This window comes from Aulonocara stuartgranti (genome assembly GCF_965226115.1).
Source record: "Aulonocara stuartgranti genome assembly, chromosome: 8".
NCBI lineage: Eukaryota > Metazoa > Chordata > Actinopteri > Cichliformes > Cichlidae > Aulonocara > Aulonocara stuartgranti.
This window is the reverse complement of record NC_138959.1, coordinates 3168067-3192983: the sequence shown is the minus strand read 5'-3', so window position 1 is coordinate 3192983 and position 24917 is coordinate 3168067. Positions and strand designations below refer to the sequence as shown.

The 24917-nt window shown below is 39.6% G+C and overlaps 2 protein-coding genes and 1 long non-coding RNA gene across 7 annotated transcripts; 1 reads left to right on the top strand and 2 right to left on the bottom strand.

Moving 5' to 3' along the window:
• The first annotated feature begins 2114 nt into the window (after positions 1 to 2114).
• Positions 2115 to 23761, top strand: LOC309713239. Of its 4 annotated transcripts, XR_014278528.1 has the most exons (5): positions 2115 to 2193; positions 9542 to 9675; positions 12794 to 12905; positions 22446 to 22516; positions 23653 to 23761. It is a non-coding gene; the product is annotated as an uncharacterized lncRNA (long non-coding RNA). The 4 variants fall into 4 exon arrangements; XR_014278529.1 differs by lacking the exon at positions 23653 to 23761 and having other exon boundaries at positions 22446 to 23298; XR_014278530.1 differs by lacking the exon at positions 23653 to 23761 and having other exon boundaries at positions 22389 to 23298.
• LOC309713238 (uncharacterized protein) lies at positions 3779 to 7314 on the bottom strand. 2 transcript variants are annotated; one of them, XM_082544682.1, is made up of 2 exons: positions 7050 to 7314; positions 3779 to 5822 (listed from the first exon to the last, which is right to left on the bottom strand). In XM_082544682.1, exons 1-2 carry the CDS (start codon positions 7159 to 7161, stop codon positions 4558 to 4560), a joined length of 1377 nt encoding a protein of 458 aa, XP_082400808.1. In that variant the 5' UTR covers positions 7162 to 7314; the 3' UTR covers positions 3779 to 4557. The 2 variants fall into 2 exon arrangements, with proteins under 2 accessions (XP_082400808.1, XP_082400809.1); XM_082544683.1 differs by having other exon boundaries at positions 3779 to 5799.
• On the bottom strand, positions 11418 to 23658 carry LOC309713237 (uncharacterized protein). The gene is made up of 2 exons (XM_082544681.1): positions 23328 to 23658; positions 11418 to 12911 (listed from the first exon to the last, which is right to left on the bottom strand). The coding sequence occupies exons 1-2, from the start codon at positions 23428 to 23430 to the stop codon at positions 11512 to 11514; spliced, it is 1503 nt and encodes a 500-aa protein (XP_082400807.1). The 5' UTR covers positions 23431 to 23658; the 3' UTR covers positions 11418 to 11511.
• Positions 23762 to 24917: the final 1156 nt, after the last annotated feature.

Sequence of the window (24917 nt, the reverse complement as noted above, 5' to 3'; positions counted from 1 at the left end):
CACTCTTTACAAGGAAGTTGGTGATATTGGTCTCCTCCAAATCTCCCTCCTGACTTCTGCAGAGTTTCCGCTGTTCCTCCTTTATGTAGAGATGCTCTGCTTCCTGCTGGTCCAGACTCGGGCTCCATGGAACCTCTTCTTTAATCACCAGCAGCTGCTGAACATCTGCAGGCACCGATGAAACACACATGCACATTATGGACTGTAACTTTGGTTAAAAGAGCCAATATATTATGTTATCTCTAAAGATTTTTTGAAGAGCATCTGAAGTCTTCGTCTTCCTCTGACAACGACTCTTAAGAGCTTCTTTATTCCAGCTTTTTTTTTCATGCTCCTAAAACACGTTTAGTGACACGTTTGTTAAATTACACACGCTGTATTTTTTCTTGCCTTTAAAAAAAATCTCTATTTTGTCCTAATGACAAATTCACTTCATATAACTTCTTTTATTACTGGAAAGTGATTTTCTTTTCACACTTTACTAATAATTAAAACACAAATGACAAAACACGTGCGTCTAATACATCTAATATTATCATTCTATTTACTTTCTAAAAAAAAAAACTAGATTCAGGTTTCTGATTGGTCAAAAGCAGCAACTCTACCTCTTTTACCTACTCAGCGAGATTAAGAAACCCTGTGCTTACTTATCAAGCTGATAACCGCTTTTGTATGACCTCTTAGTCTGTCTGCAGGCCAGATAAGGAAAAGATATCCTGGGTAAACTCAGGGTGTTTTGTAGTATAGGCCCCAGAAGTGTATCTTAATCAGCAAATATAAATACAATGACAAGGAAAACAACATATCAGCAAACTGCCTTGCACTCGAGTAATTTCACATTTTGATGTTTAAATTATAATATTATATTTCAAGGTCAAGACCTGGATGGACTCTCTCAATTCTTTAGTTTATTACTTCCTTATTACCTCCTATAGCAGAGCATACATTGCAGCATCCTTTATCAAAGAAAAAAGAGGAAGTGCCGTCCCAGCCTGTAGGATTAAAGCTGTTGTGACTTGTTGGCTTATCATCTGTCAAACAGATCTCTCACAAATGGTATCAAATCATTTTGAGTCAAAAAGAAGCTGCAATCAGTTTTTGGCAATGTGACCTTTACATTTAAAAAAAATTTTTTTTTCCAGTTAATATTTTTAAGAAATTCTCTTTCAAGGGCAAAATAGTTCTACAGTGAGATTTTAAGTAGCTAAAAAAGAGTGAATTATGATGTATGCAGAACAGGTCATTTTTAAATTATTAGTATTTTTATAACCCCTGCATAAATCCTCTTGACTATGTTTTTGGCACCGATGAGCAACTAATCTCAACGTGACCCACATTTTATTGTAGACAGTGTAGATTTTTTACCTTTATATTTCCAACTTTGATACTTAGGTACTGTTTACACAGGCCGTGTTTACACACAGTGGGGATAAAACACCCTTGTTTTCTTCCTTAAATAAGCTGCAGGCTCCTTAAAGATGAACCAGGCAAGCGCAGAATCGATCACCACGAATCACCAAAACAGAGGTCTTCTGTGTTTTAAGCAGGCACCTGCGCAGACACCTTCACCCCATCTATGATTTTTACTGGTGGTGTGCAAACAAGGAACCGATGCATTACCACCACTAACTGGTCTGGAGTGTGGATCGGACCTTCAGACACGTTTATACTCTGCGTCCTTCAAAGGAGAACAACAAAGTACAAGTACATTTGAAGAAATTGACAAATAAAAAGTATTCTATTCTATTCTATTCAAAGGGGCACATATATACTCACAGGCCAATTTATTAGGCACACTTGTTCAACTGCTCTGAAACACAAATATCTAATAATCAGCCAGATCAATAATCTAATAATCAACATTGCACCGGCTCGTTCCATTTAGGCATGCTGACATGGGCAAAACGACCTGCTGAAGTTCAGGTTGATGCATCAGGCTGGGGGAGGGGATTTAAGTGACTTTGAATGTGGTTGTTTGTAAATGTTTGTAGGTGTTAGAGATCAGAGGAGAAGCACCAGACTGCTTTGAGCTGATAGGAAGTCAGCAGATAAATAAATAAAAAAAACTTGTTACAACCACCGTTTTCAACAATGTTTCTGGGGAGACAATAACCCGACGGACCAGTTGCACGAACCAAAACATGCTAACAAGTGCGCTGGGACTGGGAGTCACTTTAAAGAAGTGGAGGAGAGGTAAATGTGTAGTAATCATATGATTCTAATACAGATATCTGGAATATACATACATGTTTTGGTGCAACTGGTCCGTCGGGTTATTGTCTCCCCAGAAACATTTCCATTGTGTTTTTTCCTATTTCCGTTGTGTTTTGCGTGCTTTTGCAGCATTTTTCTTTTTGCAGCGTTTTTCTTTTTGCAAGTGTTTTCTGAAGTTGCAGTCCGTTTGGCCTCTCAGGGCCACCGTAAAGTTTTCACCAAGCAGTCTCCTTTTGGGGGGTGGCTGTGGCTCAGGAGGTAGAGCAGGTCACCTACTACTCATCAGGTCGGGGGTTAGTTCAGTGCTCAGCTGGAGTAGAAAAGTGCTACATGAGAAGCAGACTTTACCATTTAGTTTTAGCTGTTGGACTGATGTCCTCATAGTTGAATCTGGAATACTTCGGGATAGAGTTTGTGGTTGACTCAGTGACTGGAAGGTGTCCAAGCCGAAATCTTGTCCCACCCATCGCGGTGAGCTGACAGTTGGTATGAGGTGTTAGTACTGATATATCTGGTTTTCACCTAATATCACACTGCATTATACGCAAACATCTCCACTTGTTGTTTGTTCAGATGCAGCATTGCATGCCTAAGCCATGTTGACATGTTCTTTTCAGACAGCTGAGATGTTCTGCTGGCAACACTTCCAAACCAACTATGTTCAGTGTGAAGATTTAACATGCTGAGGCTTGTAGAGTCTGAATGGAGCTCTGGGTTTTTGTTCTCTGAGCACTGCACTTGGGATGAAACTGCTGCGAACATTAACATTTACCTTGAATATTTTTCACTTATGAATAAGAGAATAATATTTTTAATTGTACAATGACAGCCTTATTTGGAAATGACCTCATAACCTTTGCTTGATGGACAGCAACAGCTAAATTCTCCAGGATCATTGCTGATGTTTTTCCTGCCAGAGGAGGTCTGCTATTATTAGTTATTAGTCAGAAGTGTGTTGGCAACGTGTTACGTGTTCAGCCACCACACCCTGTAATGTCACACTGCCAAGTTCTCATCTTTTTCATTGAATCTTTGTGTGGCAATATCTAGATTCACTGTAGGTGTTTTACATGAGTATTAATGTAAACAGAAAGAAGAGATGTGTTTGTTGTTATACAAACAAAAATAACAATTAATAACATTCAAAATCCAACCAGAATTATTCTTTAAAGCCAGCCATTTTAACATCTTCTCTTATATTTGCAAGAACAATGTTATTTGAAAAATACTGTATATGTACAGTTTCAGACATCTAGATGTTCATATTTGTAGATTCACAGTTTCTGTCTTCTTTGGACTCTATCACCTTTCCTGGACTGTTATTGGGGCTGATGGTGACCCCTTTTGACCTGGTAATAGACGTGCATTTCACTAAACTTTAATTTCAGGCTTTATTACAAACACACCTCATGGGTGGAGGACAGTTCAAGCAAATAAACTGCAAAATAGAGAAATAGAAAATACATATTGTATTTTCTATTCACTGTCAGACAACCAGCATGCTCATTTAAGTGCAATGAAAAATCATCCAAATTCAAAAACAAAAGTCCTTATTCATACTGCTAATGCTCTATAACCACAAACAAACCCAAAAACATTGTTCAGCTATTATTAGTGTAAAAAATTTAATGTGTGGTAATCTGCAAATAAGGAAGCAGCTGGAAGAAACAGTTTTTATTCCATCTTTAATACAGTTAATTGTGAAGGAAGCAACAAGACTGAAATTCCAGAGGCCTGCACTATGAGGAAAAAAACTCAGCATATTCAGGATTTATTTAACTAACATTTGCAATCAGGATCAATAAGTCAGCCCAGTCTAGCTACGAGGACTTTTACATATAGAGGGCAGTGTTTGCAGCATATCACCAGGCACAGACAGATAGGTCTACTGGCAACAGAGCAGCATATTTTACACATGAAGAGCAAACTACAAATCAGAAATACTAGTCACAAGAACATCATCTGTGAAATGCTCTACAGCAGCGGTCCCCAACCCCTGGTCCGAGGCCCGGGGGTTGGGGAACGCTGCTCTACAGGCTGTCAGTCACCTACTTTTCGTTGTTTTGGGCAAATACTTCAAAATATCTACTAAAAATAATCATTTCTGCATGTCCTTTTTTTTTTTTTAAGGTTTTGTGCAGTATTACTTTATAATGCATTAGTAATGAGAAGTGTGTAATAAAAACTTTAGATTACTGTTCAGTAAAATTAGTACTTCATATTTAGCACAGCCAGCAGACAGATTGTCATGTAGTGTTTATACATCCGATCAAAAATCAGTGAGACAGACTGAAAGGCGCCCGGTCCATCAAAGGCCAGAAAACAGCTACAGAAGTCAAGTGTCTATAACCCAAAAGGTTCGAGATGTTCAGGCACAAAATGACAGGCATGTGATTCAGTTGTTGAAGCTGCAGTTGTGTGTACACTCATGTGTCTCTTCAAACTTCCCTGTCTGGTATATCTTTCGCCGCAGACGCCACAGGAGAACGGCTTCTCTCCCGTGTGGACGCTCATGTGTCTCTTGAGAGTATTCTGCTGTCTAAATCTCTTTCCACACAGACCACAACCGAAAGGCTTCTCTCCTGTGTGAACTCGTGTGTGACTCTTCAGAACCCCTTGCTGTGCAAATCTCTCGCCGCAAACACCACAGCTAAATGGTTTCTCTCCCGTGTGGACTCTCGTGTGTGTCTTAAGGTGCGTATTGGAACTGAAAGTCTTGCCACAGTCAACACAAACAAACGGTTTTTCTCCTGTGTGGACTCGCATGTGTCTTTTAAGAGTAAAATTAACTCTAAATCTTTTCCCACAAGCATCACAGCCAAATGGAGTCTCTCCTGTGTGGACTCGTAAGTGTTCCTTAAAATTTGACTTCTGGCTGAACCTTTTACCACAAAAACCACAATCAAAGGGTTTTTCGCCTGTGTGAACTCTCATGTGCGTCTTAAAATGTGTCTTCCTGCTAAATTTCTCGCCACAAACAGCACAACAAAAAGGTTTCTCTCCAGTGTGGATTCTCATGTGTCTGTGGAGAGACTGCCTGTGGAGAAAACATTTTCCACACTCAGAGCAGCTAAAGGGTTTTTTGGTAGTGTCACATCTCACGTGACAATTTACACCTGACTCAGGTGACCTGCTTGCCTCCCAGTCCTTGTCACTGTCTTCAGTTCCAGGTCTAAAATCTGACAAAGGTCCCTGCCATTCATCACCATCGTTACTGAGTTCAGTCTCAGAGGAGTCCGAATCATTTTCCACTTCATTAGGTTGTAAAGTACTTTTTGTATCAAGGTTTCTGGCTGATTCTGGTCCTCCACAGTCATCTCCATCAGTCTCAGTTTTTATTTGTTTACTTGTTTGATGACAGTAAAGCTCTGAAGAATTTGGTTTCTCTTCACCATCTTCACTCTTCACAGGAGCAGCAGTGAACGGGAGCCTGCTGGTATCAGCATCCTCCAGCCCTTTAAAGTGTTCTGCTGTTTGAGTGGTGCACAGTTCCTCACGCTCCTCCTTTATGCGCAGGGGCTCTTGGGACCACTGGTCATCAGAGGGGCTCCATTCTGGGGGAACCTCTTCTTTAATCACCAACAGCTGTTGGACATCAGCATGAAACTCTGAAACACACAGAGACATCACCTGGAAAGCACTTATTTTACAAATATCACAACACAATAACCTTATAAAACACAGATAAAAAAAAAACAGATAAAAACAAGAATAATCTGTCATTAAAATGTGAATAAAAAGGGTTAGAATAATGACTATTGTATGAGACAGGTTATTAAAAAACACCGCAAACAGTAACAAAAACAAAACAAGCCCTTGAAACAATTACAATAAATAGAGGTCAACAAAAAAACCTCTATCTGCTAACTTATCACCAGCTAAATGTCAGTAAAAAAAATCTAAATTCATCTTAAGAGCTTGTTGTTTCTTTTGTTTAAAATAAAGATCCCTTTTTCATCTTCCACCTTTTTGCTGCTCTTACTGCTTTTAATAGGAGGCACTGTTGCAACAAATGACTTGTTGGGGTGAATAATACCAAGTCATTTTGAGCCAGAAGGGACAAACTGGAATCAGTTGTTACCAAGGTGACTTTCTATTTTACTTTTTATTATGATTTCTTATTATGTTTTTTGTGTTTTCAGGAGCAACCTGACCAAAAGGAAAGCAGAAATTTCACCAAATACAACCAAACAGTTTAAAGATAATTTAAGTGGCCAAAAAGCACTAAATTGATTACAATGTAGGTACAGTGATAGGTGTTTATTAAGAACAGGAAAGGGCAGTTTAAGCAAATAAAGTGCATAGGTGTGAGTGCAAATGGTTGTCTGTCCCTGTGTGTTGGCCCTGCGACAGACTGGCGACCTGTCCAGGGTGTACCCCGCCTCTCGCCCTATGACAGCTGGGATAGGCTCCAGCACCCCCCCCCCGCAACCCTGAAAAGGATAAGCGGAAGCCAATGGATGGATGGCTATATAAGTGAGATGGCTTTATCCTACATAAAGCCAGCTCACTAAAATCTATATTTATTAAGATGAGTAAAAATATTGGACATTAAAACACCTTGAATCAAATTTCGCCCATTTACTTACGCTGAACTACAATATTAACGCTGTTGTTGTGTGCCCCGTCTAAAACGCCCGGGTACTACACAGGACCACCGATGGGTTCCGCCGTTTTTAAGCCGTTTTAACATCGATTTGTGGCAGATTTACATCATCTAAAAAGGCCGGTTTGTAGGTGAAAAGTTTATTTCACCCACCAGTACAACGAGCTAGCAGCTAGGAAGCCGTTTCCTTCCGGAGAAACATCTCACGTTAAATCTGTGATTTTCTCACCGGTAGTTTGGTTGAGATCAGCATCCTGCAGCTGATGCGGTTTGATCTGCGGCTTTCGTTCATAAGGCTGACTCTCGATGCCGTTGCGTTGACGATAATCCGCTTCATTCATTGTTCTCGTCTTTAAAATCAACTGTAAGCTCGTTTGAATTGAACCAGGCGACTCGGTCAGAAGATCGATGGCCGTGTATTCACACTTCTATACGACCTCATCAATAGTTGGACAGGGCTCCCATTTTTCAGTGTTGTTGTGAAATGGATTTATTGGGGTGTTTTGGGCAGGCATTTGCGGAGGCACCTTTTTTTTTAATAGGAAAAAAACGTAACAGACACTTTTAAAATGTATTTTTAAACATTTAATTATTTTTCATGCAGAAATTATAGACAAGAACATATGAATGATAACAAAATATAAGAAACAGTGTATATAATAATAATAATCATACTCATAATAACAACAACAATAATAATAATTATTAATATTATTATTATAAGGCTTATAATGCAGAAAACAGGACAGAAAGGGGCCAATTAGTTTTAAAAATGAAACTTTAAGTCTTTATAAATTGGTGCTCTGTTGATATTTCTTTAATTTCTTAAAAATTGAACTAATCGTGATGACGGCGTTAATGTTGAAGGAAAAACTCCCTTTTGACATTTAAATGGAGCAAGAAAACTTCTAAAAGCTCCCTTTAAATGCTTTTAGAAGCATTTAATTTAATTTAATTTTATTTTTTTACCACATTGGTTCTATTTTCTTAGACTACTGTATTCCTATTATTATTCAAGTTCACAATTTCCTTACTCAGGGGTTGCAGTTCTCATCTTATATAGAACTCTCTTAACCCTTTAAGACCGACCATAGAACCAAGTCCGCCAGAGCTTATATTATATTTTTACATGCTGTAGAGCCATTTTTGGGAGCATTTCAAGTTGATGTACATCAATACAACCATTATAGCCCAAATTTTAATGATATGTATGCATTAAGTGCATAGTAATTACATAAATTGCAAAAAAGTGCAATAAACTACAAAAACATTTAAAATTGTTTTTGTTTTTTTGTTTTTTACATATATTTCTAGTTAGAGAAATTTAAGAGGTGTATCCCTCAAAACTGTAAATACAAAAAAGTTGCACAAAATAGTTTCCCGCCACAGGAAATTTATTTTAAGTGTCTTCATAGTTTTATTTTTTATATACTGCAGGAAAAACGAAAATAAATATTATAATGCAGATTTCCAAAAAAAAAAAACAGCATATGCATCAAAGTAAACTATTTCCAGCAGTGCAATATGAGTCCTAAGCGTCCCAGAAACGACACAGAAAGTCATAAAGTCAAACATAACTTTTAAAAACACAAGTATAGGCTCATAAGGTCCTGATGGTAAAAAAAAAACTACATTTCCGCAAAATACGTCACTTCCGGTTTCGGGCAGGTCATGGCGGACATGCGATAGTTTGCGCTGATGGACGTAGGAAGTGTTACAAACAGCTGATCGGATGGGTAAAGCGTGTTTCTGGGATATTATGTTTTTGTTGCTGCAAGTGCTTTTTATGACATTTTTGCAAAGCTTTATGTGGAAGGAAACTGTGATCGAGGACAAGCTGATGGCATAAGATGTAAGTACAACCCCTCCGGTTTCATATGCAAAAGAAAAATATTGCGCTAGCTTACGTGGTTGCAGTGCTACCGGGATTTAAAAATAGTTAAGCAAAACGGAGCGTGCCCACTCTGACTGGCTTTAAAGGGTTAAGTGACCAGGTTCCCATTTCAACTTTTCTTCATATACTTGGTGTAAGCTTTTTCTTATTTGTCACTTTTAATTTTCGTTACTATCCTTATTTCTCTGTCTGTTATTTCTTTAAATGTAAGAGGTTTAAGAAACAGTGTTAAACATAAGGCTATTTTTTTGTTTTGCAAACAGTTCAACTCAGATTTTGGAAGATTTAATGGTATAATTTTGAATTCTGACATAGATAAAGATGGTCATTACATTTTTCTAATAGTTGAGGCTGCACACTCTATCTATATTTTAGACAATGTGTATGGTTTTAACTGTCAGAGGGAGAATAAATGGTAAATGGCCTGTATTTATATAGCGCTTTTCTAGTCCCTAAGGACCTCAAGGCGCTTTACACATCCAGTCATCCACACATTCACACACTGGTGATGGCAGCTACAGTGTAGCCACAGCCACCCTGGGGAGCACTGACAGAGGCGAGGCTGCCGGACACTGGCGCCACCGGGCCCTCTGACCACCTGTGACCAGGACACAACGACCGAGACTGTCCAAGCCGGGGCTCGAACCGGCAACCTTCCGATTACAAGGCGAACTCCCAACTCTTGAGCCACGATCGCCCCAAAATAAACTATATTTTGATACGTTGGAGGAGCGCCTACTATGCTGGTTATCAATTATTTACAAGATTTATTAATGAGAGGAGACAACTTAAACAAGAGCAAGGTGATAAACAGAAACTCTGCACAGGTGCCGTGGGAAACCAGGGGACGGAGAAACGGTCGGGCACACAGAACACAGGGAGAGCACGGGCTGGAAGTTCTGCAACAGAGGAGAGAGGTGTCACAACGAGTGAGAGAGACAAGGCCAACTTTTACAGACAGGTGAGAGAGCGCAGACTGTCAATAGCATCACAGCGGATTCTTTTGTCACACATTAGGTGATCAGTCAAACAGCTCTGTTAAACGTATGGAATTCACATTGAGTATAGATGGATATTAAGAAATATAAAACTTCCAGTCCTGAATGGACATCAATGATTAAATTTAACAGTAACTATAGCAACAAATCACATCTGTTGTCCAGAGGCGCTTTACATTGGAAGGCAGAGACCCTATACTAGGACTGGGCGATATGACCCAAAATTCATATCTCGATATTCTTTAGCTGGTTGACGATATATAGACATCTTGATATTTTTTAAAGCCATAAAGTAAGAACAAAAAGAGAGCTCTTAGTCAAAGCTGTGTCCCAAATCTCACATAAGCACTTTTATTAACATACAGCGCAGATGTACAAGAAAAAATTACTCAGAAATAAATTATCAGCATTTATTAAATAATCATGCTCCATAAATAAAATAAAACAATGTTGTTTTTGTGCATAACAAAAAGCTCACAATTGTGCAGTCAAAATGTAAACTAACAGACGCTGAGCACAATAACAAAGACAGATTTCGCAGCTGCTCTGTTCCCAAGTTCTACTGCGTGACTGACAGCCTGGAGTTTGAAATCCTCTTTGTAACCGTGTCTCTTAACAGGTGTCATTTGTGGTCCTTATACACACACAGTACGGTAATATTACGTTGAAGCAGAGTACGTATCACTCCGCGAGGCTTCTCGGTAGCCGTGATCCAACAATCCATCAAGCAGTGCAGTTTCGTAGTTTACCAAAGTCGTACCAAAATATTTTTTGAAAGGTTTCTGAGCGCTGTGTACCACATAAAATCGGTTCGCGGCCAGTAAGCACAACCAGAATTTATACATAAGGCGCGCTGTCGATTTTTGAGAAATAAAGGATTTTAGTATGTATCCTGAAACAAGATAACATTCATTAGTAGAGATTGGGAAAACTTCTGTTTACCTTTGTTAGCCACTTGGCTATGATAGTAAACAGTGGGACAGAGGGACTGGTCGCCCAGGGCACCAAACAGGTTAGGACCGCCCCTGGGTGTATGGTAGGTGGGGCTGGCTCTACACTGGGGCAAGAGGGGCCAACCACTGCGAGCCTGTTGGCTGTGGTTTAAATGTTTTTTGAGGCTCACCGATTTGTAATGCTCCTGCTCACAACAATCGTGTAATTTCACTGGACAAATTTGCACCATTTTATTTTTTTGGAATTAGGCTCATTTTTTTGCATGTGAATAAATAGATCCGACCAGTGAGAGCGTTGGATTTGGCAACACGTGTGCTCATAGCTTAAAACGCGCTCAGATTATTTTTACAGTCTCACTGATTAAGTTGTGTTTAGAAACAGTTTTTAAATTACAAAACACTTCTTATGGGAGGCAAAAAAGTGCGTAACTTCTAACGTTCAACAGGTTTCTTTTTTTATATAATTTCTTATAATTTTGAAGCTGTTTAAAGTTTCATTGATATTAAAAATCATAATTCATCTAATGATGAATGACTTTACTATAAAAGCAAAAACGTGTTAAAACAGTAAAAAGGGTAACTTAATATAGTTACAAAGATTTATTGCCCAGTTTTAAAAAAAGATTATTTCATACTTGAGATAGCTTCAGTTTTCTACATATATGTTCCCATATATTTTATATATTTGTATGGAAACATATATATATTATTTATATAGGCAAGGACAAAACCACAAATTTTGTATTCATGGATATTTTTTGGTTTATTTTTTAAGTACAATGAAGACAAACATGAGGGCGGAAAAGTAAAGCTTGTTAATAATACAAATACACTTCACAACACAACCTATAGTGTTACAGTATCTATCTGCAGTAACATGTGTGAACTTTCATGCTGCTTCAGCTGTTCAGATGTTGAACATTTTTCACCACAAATGCCACACAAAAACTGTTTGTCTCTCCTGTGGATGCTCATGTGTCTCTTAAGTCGTGTATTGGAACTAAATGTTTTCCCACACTCGTCACAGCCGAACAGTTTCTCTCCCGTGTGGCCTCTTAAGTGCTCCTTAAATCGTGTGCTGCGGTTAAATCGTTTTCCACATATATCGCATCCAAACGGTTTCTCACCTGTGTGGACGCTGGTGTGTCTTTTAAGAGCATTCTGGTGTCCAAATCTTTTCCCACATATATCACAACCAAATGGTTTCTCCCCTGTGTGGATTCTCATGTGTCTTTTCAGACCTTCATGTTCTGTAAACCCTTTACCACAAACACTACAGCCAAAAGGTCTCTCGCCTGTGTGGACCCTCATGTGTACTTTAAAACTATACTTAAATTTAAATGTCTTTCCACAAGAATCACAACTAAATGGTTTCTCCTGTGTGTGTACTCGCATGTGATTCTTAAGATGAGTGTTACGACTAAATGTTTTTCCACAGTCTTCACAACCAAATGGCTTCTCTCCTGTGTGGACTCTCATGTGCGTTTTAAGAGTAAACTCAAGTCCAAATCTTTTTCCACAAGCTTCACAGCTAAAGGGTTTCTCTCCCGTGTGGACAGTCATGTGTCTCTTAAGATGTGTATTGCAGCTGAAGGTTTTACCGCAAACAGCACAAGCCAGTGATTTCTCTCCTCGGCGTTGTCGCTTCTGAGATTCCGGTTGTGTAAATGTTTTAACGCAAACATCACTGACAAACTGAGGCTCAGTTGCAACACTCTCCTTCCACGCTATACCACCCACTTCAGTTTCAGGTCCAGAATCTGACAGAGGTTCCTGCCAAACATCCTCCTCCTCCTCCTCATCTTCATAACTGACTTCAGTCTCGGAAGAGTCTAAAGTCTTTTTCTTATTATTTACTAATAAATGACAATTTAGATCTGGGCTCCAGACTGATTCCAGTCGTCCATATGCATCTTCCTCAATTTCCGTCTTGATCTGTTTAGCTAAGCAGCCGATAGGCGGCTCTGTCTGTGTGGATTCTTCTGTTTGGCTTTGATGACGATATGAGCACTGAGGCTTCTCTTCATCGTCATCATCTTCAGTCTTCACAGTAACAATAGTGAACGGTAACCTGCTGAGATCTGCCTCCTCCAACCTATTGATCTGCTGTCCCTCCTCACTGCTCCAGGGTTCCTCCTGCTCCTGCTTTATGTGGAGGAACTCGGCGGCTTGCAGGTCCCGCCTGGGGCTCCAATCTTGAGGAACTTCTTTAATCACCAGCAGCTGCCGGACATCTTCAGGTAACACTGAAACACACATGGACAGAAAAGACTGACATTAAAATTCTACAGCAGCATAGCACACCCATTAAAAACCCTGATATACAGATATATATTCATTCATTGGTGTCTAATTATTTACTCCCTTTCGATGGCATTACCGTTATTTTTTTACAGTAGGTCCTTTTAGTCACGTTTTTAACAAATCTGTAGGATTGGTTTTTAAAAGCTGTGTGACGTTGTCAAATTTAGAAATATCCTGACTCAGTGTGATGCTAAAAAAATCATGCCGGGCTGAATTGTAGTAATTTGTTATTAAACCTTCAGCTGATGCAAAATGACACAATGGGAGTACCAACAGGGACTGGAAAGGGCCAATCTTCTTCACATTTTTCTTCTTTTCCTTTAGGGGTTGCCACAGCAGATCATCTGTCTCCATCTCTCCATCCCACTGTTACACCTGCCTTGTTCCCATTCAAACACATGTATTCTGTCTTCTTCTACTGATTTTATTCCTCTTCTCTCCAGAGCATACCTCCACCTCCCCAGGGTCTCCTCCACCTGCTCCTTACTACAGATCACAATGTCATCTGCAAACATCTTCAAATATCCTCATGGTGTGGCCCATCAGCTTTATCCCTGTGTAGTTTCTACAGCTCTGCATGTCACCCTTGTTCTTGAAGATCAGTTCCAATACACTTCTCCATTCCTCAGACATCCCCTCACTCTCCAGGACTGTGTTAAAAAGTCTGCCTTCCCTCTTAAACACCTCCATACCTCCACGGGTGTGTCATCAGTAGGGCTGCCACAAACGATTATTTTGATAGTCGACTAACCGATTATTTTTGCGATTAGTCGACTAATCAGATCCATTGGACATAAAGCGTACAGCTTATTGCACCAGCATGCATCTGCTCTTATATAGCTCTCATTAGCTTACAGCTTGAAGTGTTTAAGGTATGTGCTAACTAAAAATAAAGACAAGATGATTAGACAAGATTAAACTTTTAATGAAATTTGCAGATTGTCTCAGTGGACTTTAATAAACTCAGCCGTCTGCTCCTTGCTCTAAATATAACAGGACACTAGAGTAAATTCTCGAACATCTCACATTTCTGTTTAATCAGTTTTCTGTTTGCGTTTATTCACCTGTGTGAAAACTATAACTTTAATCTCAGCCAAACAGATTTACTCAGAAACAAATTAAACACTGAAAAAAGGCACGACGCAACGACTATTAAATTAGTTGTTGACGATTTTGATAGTCGACATAATCGTGACTAGGCAAGGCAAGGCAAGGCAAGGCAAATTTATTTGTATAGCACAATTCAACAACAAGGTGATTCAAAGTGCTTTACAGAGACATTAGAAACAAAAACAAATAAAAAGCAGGATTTAAAATTGATTAAAACAAACAAACAAACTAACTAAACACACACATTTCACACCTGTTCGCGCGATCTGAACCCTTATCGTAAGGGGAGCTACCAGTCCTTCTGTGGACGAGCTACTTTCTATTTTAAATTCCCTGAATTTAAAATCTCTAGACCCAGTTGGGGAGCTACCCAGAGCTCTAATCCCACACCTGTTCGCGCGATCTGAACCCTTATCGTAAGGGGAGCTACCAGTCCTTCTGTGGACGAGCTACTTTCTATTTTAAATTCCCTGAATTTAAAATACTCTCTAGACCCAGTCTAGACCCAGCTGGGGAGCTACCCAGAGCTCTAAACCCACTTAACAAACAAACAAAACAGTATATAAAATCAAAACAGATAAAATCAGAACAGTAGATAAAATCAGTAGTTAATGTAAGTTTTGAAATTTAAGCTTAACAAACAAACAAAACAGTATATAAAATCAAAACAGATAAAATCAGAACAGTAGATAAAATCAGTAGTTAATGTAAGTTTTGAAATTTAAGCTTAACAAACAAACAAAACAGTATATAAAATCAAAACAGATAAAATCAGAAATAGATAAGATCAGTAGTTAGTGTAAGTTTTGAAATTTAAGCTTAAAAGTGTGGATTTGGTGCTTTATTCAAATGCAGCTGAGAACAGGTGAGTCTTCAACCTGGATTTAAATAAACTGAGTGTTTCAGCTGATCTGAGGCTTTCTGGGAGTTTGTTCCAGATATAAGGAGCATAAAAGCTGAATGCAGCTTCTCCGTGTCTGGTTCTGACTCTGGGAACTGATAAAAGACCGGATCCAGATGACCTGAGGGATCTGGAAGGTTCATACTGGGTCAGGAGGTCACTGATGTATTTTGGTCCTAAACCATTCAGAGCTTTATAGGCCAGCATCAGAACTTTAAAGTCTATCCTCTGACGGACAGGCAGCCAGTGTAAAGACCTCAGAGCTGGACTGATGTGGTCCACTTTTTTGGTCTTAGTGAGGACTCGAGCAGCAGAGTTCTGAATGAGCTGTAGTTGTCTGACTGATTTTTTAGGTAGACCTGTAAAGATGCTGTTACAGTAATCAAGCCTACTAAAGATGAATGCATGGACTAGTTTTTCCAGGTCCTGTTGAGACATCAGATCTTTTATCCTTGAAATATTCTTGAGGTGATAGTAAGCTGATTTTGTTATTGTCTTAATGTGTTTTTCTAAGTTTAGGTCTGCATCCATCACTACACCCAAATTTCTCGCCTGGTTTGTGGTTTTTAGATGTATAGATTGAAGTTCTCTGGTGACCTGTAATCGTTTTTCTTTGGCGCCAAAGACTATTACCTCAGTTTTGTTTTTGTTTAGTTGGAGAAAATTGTGGCACAACCAGTCATTAATTTCCTCAATGCATTTACCAAGAGCCTGTACAGGGCCTCGGTCTCCTGGTGACATTGTGATATATATTTGTGTGTCATCTGCATAGCTGTGGTAGTTTATTTTGTTGTTCTTTATAATCTGTGCCAGTGGGAGCATGTAAATGTTAAACAGAGGGGGTCCCAAGATGGAACCTTGGGGAACTCCACATGTGATACTTGTCTGCTCAGATGTGAAGTTACCTATTGATACAAAGTATTTCCTGTTTTCTACGTATGTTTTGAACCAGTTTAGTACAGTTCCTGAAAGACCTGCCCAGTTCTCCAGTCGTTTGAGTAATATGTTGTGGTCAACTGTATCAAATGCTGCACTGAGATCCAGTAAAACTAGGACTGACATTTTTCCACTGTCTGTGTTCAGACATATGTCATTAAACACTTTGGTCAGAGCGGTTTCAGTGCTGTGGTTCTGTCTAAAACCTGACTGGAAGGCATCGTAGCAATTATTCTGTTTTAAGAAGTAATTGAGCTGTTGAGAAACTGCTTTTTCAATGATCTTACTTAAAAACGGGAGATTTGAGATCGGCCTGTAGTTGTTCATTTGTGTCTTGTCAAGATTGTCCTTTTTCAGTATAGGTTTGATTACAGCAGTTTTTAGTGGTTCTGGAAACACGCCTGACATTAAGGAAAAGTTGACGATCTGTAACAGGTCTGACTCTAAAGTCTTTGAGACCTTTTTGAAAAAACTTGTTGGCAGGACATCTAAACAGCAAGAGGAGGAGTTCAGTTGACCTAAGATGTCCTCCAGGTCTTTGCTGTTAATCGGGTGAAACTGTTTGATGGTGTTTAAACAGTTTTTTGGTGGACACAGTACATATCCTGGATCTGCTGTTGATGTACTAACTGCTTGTCTAATCTTTTGGATTTTGTCTGTGAAGAATTTGGCAAAGTCATTGCAGGCCATGGTCGAATGAAGTTCAGCTGCCACTGACACAGGAGGGTTTGTTAGCCTGTCAACTGTAGAAAATAAGACCCGAGCATTATGGCTGTTTTTAGTGATGATGTCAGAGAAGTAGGACCTTCTTGCACTCCTCAGCTGTAAATTATAATTGTGAAGTTTCTCTTTATAGATGTCATAATGAACCTAGAGGTTTGTTTTTCTCCATCTGCGCTCAGCTTTCCTACACTCTCTTTTTTCATTTTTCACTAGTGTGGAGTTTCTCCATGGAGACTTTTTCCTTCCAGAGATAACCTTCACCTTAATGGGGGCAATAGTGTCCATTACATTTAACATTTTTGCATTAAAGCTATTGACGAGCTCATTGACTGAACCTTTGGGCAGGTCAGGTGTTAATGGGAAGACCTGGTTAAAGATCTCACTACTGTTTTCAGTTATACACCGTTTTGTGATCACTGTTGTTGATATATTTGTGTGGGCTGAGATTTTACTTTCAAAGAAAACACAGTAATGATCAGACAGGCCCACATCAGACACAGTAATGTTTGAAATGCTCAGGCCTTTGGAGATCAGTAGGTCGAGAGTGTGTCCTCTATTATGTGTGGCCTCTGTTACATGCTGAGTCAGCCCAAAGTTGCCCAGAGTGTTACTCAGGTCTTTAGTCCCTTTGTCCTGAGGGTTGTCCACATGGATGTTAAAATCCCCAACAATAATTACACAGTCAAAATCAACACAGATCACAGACAGCAGTTCACTAATGTCATTAAAAAAGTCTGTGCAGTATTTGGGAGGCCTGTAAACATTAAGAAACACAACTTTGGATGGGGCCTTCAGCTGTAAAGCCACATATTCAAAAGACTGAAAACTTCCAGGAGATAGCTGCTTACATTGAAATGATTCATTAAATAAGACAGCAACCCCTCCTCCTCTCCTGCTCACCCTGGCCTCACTGATAAAACTGTAGTTAGGAGGGGTCGTCTCGATGAGAACAGCTCCACTGTTACTTTGGTCCAACCAAGTTTCAGTTAAAAACATAAAATCAAGGCTGTGCTCAGTGATTAAATCATTAATTAAAAATGTTTTCCCAGCTAGAGATCTAATGTTTAATAAAGCCAACTTAAGTGTTTTAGAGGTATTACTTGTCCCCTCGTGTTTGGGAGCAGTCTGTGGCACACAAGGTATGTTTACTATATTTAAAGATCTTTTAGAGTGCAGCTCTCTGTGTTTTGACCAGGCCACATGTCTCCTTCTGTCACCTAAAAGTACAGAAATTTTAAAACCTTCTAGTAAACAGGGTCCCAGCTTCTCCTGGGAAAAGTCACCACTGCCATAATCCTCGCAGCCCGGACCCTCCACACATCACGCATCAGACTGCGGAGACAAAGCATGAAGGTGGTAAGGAGGAACTAAGGGGGGCGAGGCTGGGCAATGTGACTTCGATTGCTCTGTTGAGGGTGGGGCTCGGTGGCGAACCTTTGGCTGCTTTGGTGGGGGGGTTTATGGGGGACAAAGAGGGATTGGGCCGGGGGGTAGATCTGAGCCCAGCATTGACCCGCTCCATCATCTCTTCAGTGAATTTCAGGTGTGGGGAGGAGGGAGAAAGGGAGGGAGAGGAGGGTGATGGGGGTGATGGCCTGTCAGGGGTTTGGGGGACTGGGGAAGATCCTGGTCCTGGTCGTTGGTGTTGTTGAGAGAGTTGGAGGCAAATAGGGACCCCTCTTTATGCCTCTTCTTGCCTCAGATGTCTCTCCTTTCTGAGGCTCTTCCCGGGTGGGGGCAGATGGAGCTCCTCCTCAAGGTTTCTGCTGGGCTTTGTCTGTTCTTGGAGTACTGTTTGTTCCTCTTTATGAGATAACTCCTTGTTTAGCTCAGCCTTGGCTCCAAGCACAGATGGATGACGTATGGAATAAAACAAGTTGGAGGTGAACAGTTTCACCCCTGACTTGTTAAAATTAAATCCATTTGCTTTAAACAGATGCCTGCGTTCCCAAAAAATATTAAAGTTGTTGATAAAATGCACTGAGTGGTCAGCACATGGACTATTTGACTAATCGTGGCAGCCCTTGTCATCAGGACCAATACTCTTCACAGCTGCTCTTACTTCCTCCTTACTAAGCCTCTGCACTTCCTGATTAGCGATCCTCCATCTGTCCCCCTCCTGCACTCTTCATCTTCATCCTTTAAAGAAAGGATTAGCTTCTCTGCACTGACTAGCCTTTTAAATGCCAAATTCCTGAATAATAAGATCCAATCATGTTTTAAATATATCAAAGCGTTATATGATCCCAGCAGAGTGCTTCACTCACACTGCGAGGCTACATGTGGTTTCTAGAGTTTATGAAAGTAGAATAAGAGGCAGATTCGTCAGCTATGACGATAAGCTGATTGTGAAGGCTGAGTCTGTGGACACTTGAGACTGTGGTGGAGGGGACGTCACGGACAAATGGTTATCCATCATGGATAGTCCTGACGACCCTCTGCACCACTGAAAGGACATGTAATGGAGCATTTTCTTTAACAGGCTGGTTCAGCTCCAAGCAGGACTGATATAGGAAATCTTTCATACCACATTATATCACCCTTTATAATACAATACATGTGTCTGACTAAAAGGCATTTGCCAGATACAAATTGCATTATGAAAGTATGCATGATTATTCTCAAGGTGCGAGTTGTGACCATAGGAATCCTTCACACTCTGAAGCCTGACGGATCATTTATTATTAGTGATTATAATTATAATTAGTGATTATTATCACTGTTAGTGTAAGGTTTGTAGCATAATTGTGAAACATAAGCAGAGCTTTTACAAAAATACTGAAGTGTATTTTTAAAGAAATTAACAGCTTAATACAGTGGGGCAAAAAAGTATTTAGTCAGCCACCGATTGTGCAAGTTCCCCCACCTAAAATGATGACAGAGGTCAGTAATTTGCACCAGAGGTACACTTCAACTGTGAGAGACAGAATGTGAAAAAAAAATCCATGAATCCACATGGTAGGATTTGTAAAGAATTTATTCGTAAATCAGGGTGGAAAATAAGTATTTGGTCACCTCAAACAAGGAAAATCTCTGGCTCTCACAGACCTGTAACGTCTTCTGTAAGAAGCTTTTCTGTCCCCCACTCGTTACCTGTATGAATGACACCTGTTTGAACTCATCATCTGTATAAAAGACACCTGTCCACAGCCTCAAACAGTCAGACTCCAAACTCCGCCATGGCCAAGACCAAAGAGCTTTCGAAGGACACCAGGAAAAGTATTGTAGACCTGCACCAGACTGGGAAGAGTGAATCTACAATAGGCAAGCAGCTTGGTGTGAAAAAATCAACTGTGGGAGCAATCATCAGAAAATGGAAGACATACAAGACCACTGATTATCTCCCTCGATCTGGGGCTCCACGCAAGATCTCATCCCGTGGGGTCAAAATGATCATGAGAACGGTGAGCAAAGATCCCAGAACCACACGGGGGGACCTGGTGAATGACCTGCAGAGAGCTGGGACCAAAGTAACAAAGGTCACCATCAGTAACACACTACAACGGCAGGGAATCAAATCCCGCAGTGCCAGACGTGTTCCGCTGCTGAAGCCAGTGCATGTCCAGGCCCGTCTGAAGTTTGCCAGAGAGCACATGGATGATACAGCAGAGGATTGGGAGAATGTCATGTGGTCAGATGAAACCAAAGTAGAACTTTTTGGTATAAACTCAACTCGTGTTTGGAGGACGAAGAATACTGAGTTGCATCCCAAGAACACCATACCTACTGTGAAGCATGGGGGTGGAAACATCCTGCTATGGGGCTGTTTTTCTGCCAAGGGGACAGGACGACTGATCCGTGTTAAGGACAGAATGAATGGGGCCATGTATCGTGAGATTTTGAGCCAAAACCTTCTTCCATCAGTGAGAACTTTGAAGATGAAACGAGGCTGGGTCTTCCAACATGACAATGATCCAAAACACACCGCCCGGGCAACAAAGGAGTGGCTCCGTAAGAAGCATTTGAAAGTCCTGGAGTGGCCTAGCCAGTCTCCAGACCTCAACCCCATAGAAAATCTGTGGCGGGAGTTGAAAGTCCGTGTTGCTCGGCGACAGCCCCAAAACATCACTGCTCTCGAGAAGATCTGCATGGAGGAATGGGCCAAAATACCAGCTACTGTGTGTGCAAACCTGGTAAAGACCTATAGTAAACGTTTGACCTCTGTTATTGCCAACAAAGGTTATGTTACAAAGTATTGAGTTGTATTTTTGTTATTGACCAAATACTTATTTTCCACCCTGATTTACCAATAAATTCTTTACAAATCCTACCATGTGGATTCATGGATTTTTTTTTCACATTCTGTCTCTCACAGTTGAAGTGTACCTCTGGTGCAAATTACTGACCTCTGTCATCATTTTAGGTGGGGGAACTTGCACAATCGGTGGCTGACTAAATACTTTTTTGCCCCACTGTATTCTCTGTCTCATGTTTTCCTCTTCAAACAAAGGTGATCCAGTCAAATGTAACAATATATGGAAGACTAAAATCCCTCTTCCACTTAGTGCCACGTTGGCCAGCCGTGCCATAGCACCAGCATTTAATATGAAACAAGCGGTGAGGACCTGCAGACCGAGGTGGAGCAGTGTGGACGAGCGACAGGCTCATCTGCTACTTTCCACTTTTACAATAATGGATTAAAAGTGTTTCTTATTTTGTTGCGGGAGCTGTGAGGTCAGTTTTAGATTCCACACAATGACCAGTTCAATCTTTCACTGTGAGCGCTCTGTTTGTTACTAACACTAACACACTTTATCCAAAGTTCATTTAAAACTTCTCTATAATGCTCTTCTTGTACAGCAACTACATTATTATTGTTGTGTATTATAGTGTTGTTTTGTGTTGTTTGTTGGACTCTTTGTTTATTAATAGGTTCTAAAATATATTTTACCTTCACAATTTGTAATAAAATGGTCTAAATAGTTAGTAAAACAAATATGAACTGAAAATCTCAATCTTAACCACTTATTTTGTTAAATGTAACTTAGAATTGGGGAATGAACAAGTTGAATGAACAAGCTAACTTTTTCAAGAAATGACTTTTTTACCATCACTTCCTCTCATAGAGCACTTTTCTACTCTACCTGAGCACTCAAAGAGCTTATACAACTCTATGCAACATTTTTCTAAGCTTTTCTATGCTTAAATACTCTCTTCAAAAAAAAAAAAAGCAGTTTGAATTAACCACAATGGAGGTTATAGGGAACATACAAACTCACTATTTTTGCAGTCTGAAACACTGAAAATTGCCGATCTAGTGAAATTCCAAACAGCACGGTTAAAACGTTTGACTCCAGCTACACGACACCCAGCTGGAAACACTTCACGCAAGTCGAGCTGCCCGAGATTCACAGAATTTACAGAAAATGTAAATTTTTTGTGATTTATCTCGTTATAGGGACAATAGATGTTTTATCTCGGGATATGGAATTTTAGTCATATCGCACAGCCCTAGTATATATTATATCAGAAATCTGTTCACTATTTTTATTACAGATTATATCAGTAAGGAAGCTGACTAAATATTAACTTATGGCAAAAGGGTGGGATTAAACAAGTGTGTACTTCTTCCCACTTCCTTTCAACATGTAAATGAATCAGTACGGTAGCAATATTGAAATGTATTGACTTTTATATAGTATTTTTTTCTCTCTTATTTTCTGTATATTGTTTACATGTTTGAAATAAATTAACAATTAACAATTAAATGCTATTCTTACACAGGATTGTGTCTGCTCCTCTCTGTCAGCTTATTGCAGCAACTGGACCATCATGCAACATTAAGAAACTGCACGTGTGATTTCAGGAGGATGTCTCAGACTGCCAGACGCAAAGCTGCACTCCAACAGGATGAAAGAACCAACCTCACGTCACCCTGTAAGGACTGATGTTGCCGCTCTAGAAAGTGTCTGGCACACCGGATTTCTAAGTTTCCTGATGGTCTGAATTTCCCTTATTTCTCTTTTAGTTAGAGAACACTCTGATCACCACGCAGGGTGATCTCTACAGGGAGGGGGGTAAAATGTGATCCCCACCAGGGATGTAAAACTATTTAGCAGAGTGAGGAAGGAAGGACCAGACGATGGGAAAGCTAACTCTGCTTATTGGTATTATTATTAATAGTAGATTTCATCATTATTTTAACTGCTGAGAACAAAAACATTTCTTAAATACGGGACAAATAAAGCATTTCTCATCTCGTGATGTTTGCATACTCTGGTCCAGAGCAACTTATGTTCAGATTTCTGTTTTAAACTCAGCCGAAAGCGCTTTACTTTGACCAGTACACGCAATTTTAATGATGTTCTATATGAATGATTAGCTGCAATATACAGGACCTTACCCAATTAACACGTTATTAACGCTAAATGAGCATTTAAAAACGGCCGAACTACAAAGACAACTCTTGTGTGCGCGCTGGCAAATCGTCCGGACGCCACACTTTACCCTCAACTTTAAGTTCCGCCGTTTAAAAAAATCCGCCACAATAATTCTATTAAACGTTAATATTCACATTTGAGATCCACGGATGAAATAAAAAGCTCTGAGATTTTATTTATGTGTTTATTTTTGTGCACGTATACAGATCAACGAAAACCGATGTTTCCGATGTGAAACACCTTTTCACAAACCCCACAGCGAGCTAACAGTTAACCCGATCAAACAGTAAATGTGTTTTTATTCTCACCGGCGCTTTGGCTCGTTTCAGCATCCTGCTGCCGTTTAATCTCGGGCTTCTCCTCAGCCAGACTGTCGGCATTCAGCTGATGGAGATAATCCACCTCATTCATGATGGTGTCCGTGTCTTTGCTCTCTTCTTTAAAATAAACTGCAGGCTCGGCGGAGCTGAAACCGGGCCTGGGCAGAATCGATCACCGCCGATCACCTTTCACGATCACGCCGCTTACGTTTCTGTTCATCCATGAATACGTCACCGGGGAAGATACAGATTGAAACGGGACACTCAAATGATTCCTCACAACATTTATTGCCCTCTGCTGTGTTTTGAACAGGCATCTGCACGGACACCTTTCCTGTCCTCGGCGGTGAGATCACCGCTGTGGAGCGACGAGAGTGCAAAAATGAAATCACTAAATACATAAAATAATGATTAAATGTTTAATTAATTGATTCAATTAACCAGGTTATGGTCTGTTGATCAGCCGCAGTGACAGTTTCAATTATTTCAAGATGGACAGCAACACATGAACCATGACATAATTAAAATATCTACTATTGTTTCTCCATTTAACTAACTAATGATACATTTAATTACTATATTGTGTTTTTATTTATTTTTTAAAATTGATGTAATGATGTTTTTTTTTTTTTCCATTCTTGACCTTGGAGGGTTATTTCCTTTCTATAAAGGATAGGAGACATTTTTTTTCCTAAATTTTAAAAATTCCTTTTTTAAATATGTTTAGTTTTATTTATGTAGAACCGGTTAAAAATGTCTCAAGGTGTTTAAAGGTTGCGTCCCTCTTTACGTGGGACATTTTGATTGGCACGCAGACTCTTTTTCTCAGGGGTTTTCATTGCATGTGTGTGACGAAAAGCTGTCGTCATGAGTCTCCTGAATATTTAAGTCACTGCAAAGTCATATTCAATGTAAAATAAAATGAAAGCTTCCACAAATAAAAAGAAATGCAGCTACAACACTGATTACGTTCCTAAATACAGTATTGTTCAAAAGTCTCAAGCCAAACCCCATGTAATTATATCTTGCTGGGGAAAATGGAAAACAGGTGCAGTAATTGTTTAAAACGTATACAAACATACACATAGATACAGTAAATAAGGCAAAAACAGATTTAGTAGAATTAGAATGAGCTTGAAATTAATATTTGGAATCATAAAGGTGGTCAGCCTTTATTCCTCAATACATCCTGAAATCTTAGAGGCAGTTTTTCTATCTGGGTAGGCTTTCATTATATTGGATTTGTATTTATTTTATTTTTTTTAAATTGAATTTAGTTTCTACTCAGTAAATAGTTGATCAAAATTATAAAAATTCAGTAAATCAGAATCAGAATCAGAATACTTTATTGATCCCTGGGGGAAATGATTTTTTGTTACAGTGCTCCATTTTAAACCAACATTAAGACAAGACAGACAATACGCTAACTAAGAATAGTACAATATATACATATATATACATACATACATACATAAGTCACTCATAATTAAATAGTTGGAAAAGAAACATGTGTAGTTGTAGCAGCAAACAGTGTGTTAAGTGGATGCGTTGTACAGGGAGATGGCCACAGGCAGGAAT

Bases quoted from the DNA above. Each gene is read 5' to 3' on its own strand.
- LOC309713237 (XM_082544681.1), bottom strand. From the start codon at position 23,430: ATGAATGAGGTGGATTATCTCCATCAGCTGAATGCCGACAGTCTGGCT. The intron at 12,912-23,327 runs GTGAGAATAAAA...TGTGTGTTTCAG, and splicing joins TGAAACGAGCCAAAGCGCCG to TGTTACCTGAAGATGTCCGG.
- LOC309713238 (XM_082544682.1), bottom strand. From the start codon at position 7,161: ATGAATGAAGCGGATTATCGTCAACGCAACGGCATCGAGAGTCAGCCT. The intron at 5,823-7,049 runs GTGAGAAAATCA...TGTGTGTTTCAG, and splicing joins TGATCTCAACCAAACTACCG to AGTTTCATGCTGATGTCCAA.